Source organism: Alternaria postmessia (genome assembly GCF_024291825.1).
Source record: "Alternaria postmessia strain BMP 2775 chromosome Unknown scaffold_184, whole genome shotgun sequence".
Lineage (NCBI taxonomy): Eukaryota > Fungi > Ascomycota > Dothideomycetes > Pleosporales > Pleosporaceae > Alternaria > Alternaria postmessia.
Window position 1 is genome coordinate 21,847 of NW_026260257.1, and position 7,003 is coordinate 28,849.

The 7,003-nt window shown below is 50.0% G+C and overlaps 4 protein-coding genes across 4 annotated transcripts; 3 read left to right on the forward strand and 1 right to left on the reverse strand.

Annotated features, from left to right (window-relative positions):
- Positions 1–90: 90 nt before the first annotated feature.
- On the forward strand, positions 91–1,678 carry J4E82_011314 (uncharacterized protein; the record flags this gene model as incomplete). Its single annotated transcript, XM_051737522.1, has 3 exons — positions 91–201; positions 252–305; positions 359–1,678. The coding sequence occupies 3 exons, from the start codon at positions 91–93 to the stop codon at positions 1,676–1,678; spliced, it is 1,485 nt and encodes a 494-aa protein (XP_051582724.1).
- Positions 1,679–1,802: 124 nt separating this feature from the next.
- On the reverse strand, positions 1,803–2,716 carry J4E82_011315 (uncharacterized protein; the record flags this gene model as incomplete). Its single annotated transcript, XM_051737523.1, has 2 exons — positions 1,803–2,414; positions 2,483–2,716. The coding sequence occupies 2 exons, from the start codon at positions 2,714–2,716 to the stop codon at positions 1,803–1,805; spliced, it is 846 nt and encodes a 281-aa protein (XP_051582725.1).
- Positions 2,717–3,054: 338 nt separating this feature from the next.
- On the forward strand, positions 3,055–4,194 carry J4E82_011316 (uncharacterized protein; the record flags this gene model as incomplete). The annotated part of the gene is made up of 1 exon (XM_051737524.1): positions 3,055–4,194. The coding sequence occupies one exon, from the start codon at positions 3,055–3,057 to the stop codon at positions 4,192–4,194; it is 1,140 nt and encodes a 379-aa protein (XP_051582726.1).
- A 446-nt stretch (positions 4,195–4,640) lies between these two features.
- Positions 4,641–6,105, forward strand: J4E82_011317 (uncharacterized protein; the record flags this gene model as incomplete). Its single annotated transcript, XM_051737525.1, has 3 exons — positions 4,641–4,728; positions 4,778–5,484; positions 5,539–6,105. The coding sequence occupies 3 exons, from the start codon at positions 4,641–4,643 to the stop codon at positions 6,103–6,105; spliced, it is 1,362 nt and encodes a 453-aa protein (XP_051582727.1).
- Positions 6,106–7,003: the final 898 nt, after the last annotated feature.

Genomic DNA, 7,003 nt, shown 5'->3' on the forward strand with positions numbered 1-7,003 from the left:
ATTCATCATGGCAGATGCCTTTGGGTGCGATCGCTAGTCCACAGCGTGAGTTTTTCATTCAATCAATCGCCAGGAAACATCACCCGCAACATGTCGCATCCGAACCAGGATGATAAAGCCCTCGATGGCTCAATACATGAAAAGGATACACAGATTGGTGCTAGCGAAGAGATTCATATCGATCCAGTTGCGGAGAAGAGGGTAGGTGCAGCACACATGACTGGGTGTCACAAGCTGACCTGGATGGATAGCTTATCCGCAAACTGGATCTGATATTGTCTCCCATGATGGTCCTGGTGTTTCTGGTATGTTAAATTCAATTTTACAAATACTCCACTGTCTAACAAGCATGCTTCAGGTCGCCTACCTCGACCGATCCAATATCGGAAATGCTGCTATCGCAGGTATGAATGAAGACCTAGGGCTCACTGGCAACCGTCTCAATGTCGCTGTAACACTTTTCTACGTCACCTACATTGCCTTCGAGGTTCCAGCCTCTATCTTGTTGAAGAAGCTGCGACCATCGCGCCTTATCCCCACCTTCATCATCGGATGGAGCGCGGTCATTATTGGAGCAGCTTTCATTGAGAACTATGCCTCTCTCATAGCTACACGCCTACTCCTCGGTGTCTTCGAGTCCGGCCTGTTCCCATGCCTGACCTTGTATCTGAGCATGTACTACAAGCCGCTAGAGCAAGCTCGAAGGGTTTCCTACCTTTTTGTTGCATCTGCACTAAGTGGGGCCTTTGGTGGACTACTAGCATACGGTCTGACAAACCTGCATGGCGCAAAAGGACTTGCGGGCTGGAGATGGCTGTTTCTCGTTGAAGGAATCATCTCTATGGTCGTCGGTATCGCCACAATCTTTCTGCTACCTGACAACTTCGAGACTGCATGGTGGCTCAATGAAGACGAGAAAGCTCTGCTCCGCGCTCGACACGAGAACGAACGACTTTACCAGGGCAAGTCCATGACATCGGACGCTTTGGACAAGTCCGAAGTAAAGCTTGCTTTCCGCGATCCGAAGGTATGGCTCAGCGCTGTATGCCAATTCTGCGCCAATACTTGTTCATTCGGCTTCTCAACGTTTCTCCCGGTGATTATACGTGGCTTCGGATACTCCAGCATTCGCACTCAACTTCTCACCGTACCTGTGTACATCTGGGCCTCAGTTGTATACCTCTTTATCGCCTTTTGCTCCGACTATGTCAATCGCCGAGCATTCTTTATGGTTCCTTTGGCATTGGTTACATCGATCGGTTACGCCATGATGCTTGGTGTCTCTATGTCATCGACCGGGGTGCTATACTTCGCGACTTTTGTCACTGCTACTGGCATCTACTGTGTCGTGGGCCTGAACGTTACCTGGGTGATTAACAGCAATGCCGGATACTTCAAACGCGCCACCGCCATCGGTCTACAGCAAACCATTGGTAATTCTGCTGGCATCATGGCTGGGCAGATTTACCGTATCACGAATAACGATGGCCGCTACGTAATCGGTCACGCTATCTCGATTACAACTATCACAATCGCGGCATGCGGTTACGCTCTGATGTACTTTACTTTGCGCGGGATCAACAAGAAGAGAGAAGTCATGTCCATCGAAGAGAGGATTCGAGAGATCGATTCTGGGAAGCTTGGCGATCGCCATCCCGACTTCCGCTACACATTGTAGAGATGGAACTATGTTTAAACTTTGTAACCATAAAGAATTCTGGACTCACTGTACTACACCATGGCACTCGAAGTTTGCGAGCGCCTCATAACAATAGCATCCGATGTGTTTCTTCGCTGCTAAACTACACCGATGATCCAGGCTTCAGACCCTTGAATGTCTTCGTAATGTTCGTTATCGCGTCCTCGACTGGCAAGCGTTCCATTGAGCTTGCACCATAAAAGCCATGCACACCCTTCGTCTTGCTGATCACATACTCCGCATCCTCTGGCTTTGCGATTGGACCTCCATGGCACAGAATGATGACGTCTTCTTTAATTTTCGTTGCCGCATCACGAATCTCTTGGATCAGTTTGACGCATTCATCCAAGCTCTTCCCACTGCTTGCACCGATACTTCCACTCGTTGTGAGACCCATATGGGCGACCAAGATATCGGCCCCAGCGTTTGCCATCTTCTTCGCTTCTTCTACGTTGAACACGTACGGTGTGGTCAGGAGATCCATCTCGCGAGCCATCTTCATCACTTCAACTTCAGCATCATACGACATTCCTGTTTCTTCGAGATTCTGTCGGAATGTTCCATCGATCAAACCAACGGTAGGAAAATTCTGGATGCCGGCGAAACCGAGGTCTTTCAGCTGCTTCAAAAAGCGAGACATATCCCGGAAAGGGTCGGTTGCGCACACACCAGCTAGTACTGGCGTGGACTTGACGATAGGAAGGACTTCACCAGCCTGAGATTGTTAGCTACTAGACACTTTCTACAGATTTTCAAAGTTAACATCAAGTGAAGCGCGCATACCATTTCCAACACGACATCGTTAGCGTTTCCGTACGGCATCAAGCCGGCTAGCGAGCCGCGGCCGGCCATTCGATATCTTCCACTGTTGTATATAATGATCAAGTCGCCACCACCAGCTTCGATGAACTTTGCGCTCAATCCGATACCTGCACCTGCGCCAACGATGATTTTGCCATTGTCGATCTGCGAGCGGAGGTTCTGCAATATGCTCTTGCGATCGGTAGGGGGTGACATGCTGTCAATTTGGTATGCTATCGACCTTGAGTAAACGGATCAGGTATTGGATGTGGTATTATATTGTCTTAAAGTCACAGCGATGATGCTGAGAAAGGTTGTTGAAGTATGCACGATGACGTAATGCAAGCGCGGGGGATACATTACAGTGGCATGAACGTCTGCGACCCACGTCTTTACACGATATTCATATTACCATCAACGCATTGTCTCCTGGTGAGCACGTCATTATGTCTTCAAATCCCCGTGTTGTTCTTCTTGGTACTTGCGATACAAAGTTGGAAGAGTTGCTATTCCTTCGTAAAGAAATAGAGCGGAACAATGTCGACGTGATGCTGATGGATGTGGGTCGGCGCCACAAGGAGTATGATGCCATCACAATCAGTCAACACCAACTGCTGGAGGATCATGGAGATGCAAAAGATGTGAGCAAGCTACCTCGAGGAGAAGTCATCAAGACCATGGCTGGCTGCGCTACCAAGGCTGTCAAAAAGCTATTCGATGAAGGAAAGATACACGCCGCGATCAACGCGGGAGGTTCAGGTGGTACGTCGCTCGCAGCGGAAGTGATGAGAACTGCGCTCCCTATCGGCTTTCCAAAGCTGATCGTGTCAACTGTGGCAAGCGGCGATACTGGGCCAATCGTAGGGGAAACCGACATCACCCTGATGTACAGCGTTGTAGATGTGGCTGGCCTTAATCAAGTGCTCCGCAATGTGCTTAGCAATGCCGGAGCAGCCATAGCTGGAATGGCTCGCGCATACGCACCTCGCCAACAAGACGCAGCTCAGCTGCTAAAGAAACGTGTTGGTATTACTATGTTCGGTGTCACCACGCCAGCTGTCGACTTCATCCGAAAACATCTCGAAGACAACTACGACATTGAGACGTACGTCTTTCATGCTACCGGTCACGGCGGGAAAGCAATGGAACGACTCATCCAAGAAGGTGGGCTGGATGCAGTTCTCGATCTTACCACTACCGAGATATGCGATCATATTACCGGCGGTGTCATGAGTGCTGGTGAGCATCGTCTCGAAGCCGCCGCAAAAGCCGGAATACCAAATATCGTCTCCGTAGGCGCGACCGACATGACAAACTTTGGTCCGAGAAGCACAGTGCCGGAACGATACAAAGATCGCAAGCTGTATGAGCACAATCCTGTCGTGACCTTGATGAGGACATCAGTAGACGAAGCAACTCAAGTTGGCAAATTTATTGCAACGAAATTGAAGCATTGTGCAAAGAAGCCCGGAGCAATTCAAGTCTGGTTACCGAAGGGTGGTATCAGCATGATCGCTGTCCCTGATGGGCCTTTTGAAGACCAACAGGCGGATGCTGCGCTCTTCAGTGCGATACGAGAGGAACTCCAGGGTGGTAATATTGAAGTTACCGAAGACGAGCGCGCGATTAATGATGAGGGATTTGCGCACGATATCGCGGAGGCGCTAGTCGCGAAGATGGGAATTGGTCGGTAAGCAAATTGTGGTAATTGCGTGACTTTGAGAAGGCGCAGCGAAAGATGGCACAGCCAGTCCAGGAGCAGTTGCCAATGTCAATTACCATCTTCCCAAGCTCTTGGCTCCGAGACGAGGTGCATGCGCCTGACGACCATAGGACCGTGCCACTTCCAACACGCATCGCCAGGCATCTTCACGCCTGTATTAGGCGGCGCGGCCGGTGCAGCGCCCCTGAATTACTATCCGAGATGGCAACAAGCTTTTTTGGGCTCAGGCGTTCTGCGCTAACTAACCGTTAGACAACCATTGGTGGCACTGTAAGGCGGCTGAGATCCACATAACTAGCGTCATGCTACGCCTGCAAACATCGTCAACTGCTTTCCGGTCTCTTGTTCTTGAGAGTGCTGCATTCCCACTCTGTTTTCCTCTTGCGTTACGCAATCACACTCGTTCTGTCTTTCAAAATGTTCGCACGCGTCAGTGTGCTGTCACTCGCTTTGTCATGCATTGTTAGTACTACCGCGGCACTCGACTTGGATGTCCAGAACAAGGGTAATGACGATCTTTTCCACTTGCGCGACTACGATGCTAATGTGTACAGACTCTATCATACTGGCCGCGCAGGCTCTTGCAGGTGGAATCGTTAAGTTCTACAACGATTCCCTTTCTGTAGATGGAATCCCCGGCCTCTTTCCAGACCCCTACTTCTGGTACGAAGGCGGAATGATCTTCAACGCATTGATCGACTACTCTTATTTGACTGGCGATAAGCAATATGACTCTATTGTATCTGAAGGCATTCAGGGACAGCTTGGCGACCACCCTGGCCTTGCCTTCTTCCCCGATAATCAGACCGCGCAAATTACAAACGATGACCAAAGCTTATGGGCTCTTGCAGCAATGGCCGCCGCGGAATCAGACTTTCCAAAGCCGGAAAACCAATCCTGGGTGGAATATGCTGCCCAAGTGTTCGATGCTCAGGTGCTACGCTGGGATGATAAGAGCTGTAACGGTGGTCTTCGCTGGACTATCTTTACTTTCCAGGCAGGATACGATTACAAAAATGGAGCTGCCAACGGTGACTTTTTCCTCCTGGCTGCTCGTTTGGCCAAATTTACCGGCAACGAAACGTACTCCGAATGGGCTGACAAGTCTTTCACTTGGGCAAAGGACATTGGTATTATCGACGACGAATATGCTGTGTTTGACGGCGGTGATGCCACCGACGATTGTCGCGATATAAACGGATTCCGGTGGACAAACCTGCATGCCGCCTATACAGAGGGCTCTGCTATCATGCAGAACATCGTAAGCACTTCCTAGTACAGTCTACTCGGGCTTCATACTGACATACGCCAACAGACCAACGGCAAGCAGAAATGGACTGACGCACTCCAAGGCCTCGTGAACTCATCTGCCATCTTCTTCCAACAACACGACGTCCTCACCGAAATAGCATGCGAAACGACCGGAAAGTGCGATGTCAGTATGCGCGCTTACAAGGGTATGGCCATAAGCTCTTATGCTCGCGCAGTCGTTGCCGCTCCCATCATTGCAGAACCCCTCACCAAAAAGCTCGAAGTCTCCGCTCAAGCTGCTGCCGGCACGTGTGGCGGAGATTTCTACAACGTTCAGTGCTCGCTAGATTGGGCAAATTCCACCGAAGGCATGTGGGAGGCTGCTGATGCTAGTGACGGGAATCTGAATGAAGTGTATGATGCGCTGCAGGCGGTGCAGGGTTTGCTATTCTCTCAGACCGCGCCTCCAAACATGACAAGTTCTGGGAACGGAGATAATGCGACGCAGAAGGTTGGTGCATCAGGTACATCAGGGGCTGGAGCGCCCAAAGAGACGGGCGCAGCGGGGACCATTGCTGCGAGTGTTACGATGGTTCTGGCTATGGCTTTTGCTGCGGCGCTGAGCTGTTAAGACTACTCCGCGAAAGCTTGCTAAAACACCATGAATAATCTTACTGCACGTTTTCTTGCAGTATTCAGCCCTGATGACCCATATCAGTTCGAGATGCTAGTGAGTTCCACCCATCTCGCATATCACAGCTGCGCAACGCGACCATATTGATGATCCGGCGATCATACATCCATCAGGTCTTCACCATCTGAGCTTTCGAGCGAAGACTTACTGACGACATCGATTTCGATGCCGAATATCCGCCAATGGTGAATAGTTCTTTTCTCCTTCAGGTTTATAGAGATCTCGATGCGTCGACCATCATCTTCCGTGTAGATCATTCTATCCGGATTTGTTTGCCAAGCTCTGTCTCGCAGTGTGTTCCAGACTCTGTGCATATCTTCGTCTGCATACTCTGACGAATTATTGCAAACCATCGCGAGACTAAGACTCATCTCAATGTGAACAACGAACGCTATCATCGGATGGGTATTGCGGGCGGAGAAAGCTAATGACAATACATGTATTGGTGGGTCATGCCAAAGGCGAGTGTATGTTCGAGAACCCGCCTGCCAATTCTGGGTCTCCCTGCTTTTGAGCATTCGACCACCAAATTGTGGGTGGTCAGTACCGTGCCATCCTGTTGCATGGAGGAAGCGAATCCCCTCAGCCGACAAGTTTCTCGTCTCATCAATCAGATAAGTTTTGTTGTACAAGTTTGCACCAGTAGGGCCCTGCCGAATGTTCGGGACGATGATAATGTCCTGGAAATCCGTGCTCTGTAGAGCATCTCGAGCAGAGTTGCTAACAATCAATCCAAACTGATGAGACTGACTGACTGACTGATTGCTTGGCAGTCAGTTCAGTGTCAGTTTAGAGCTCTCGTCTTATCAGTCAGTTCAGTTTAGAGCTCTTAAAC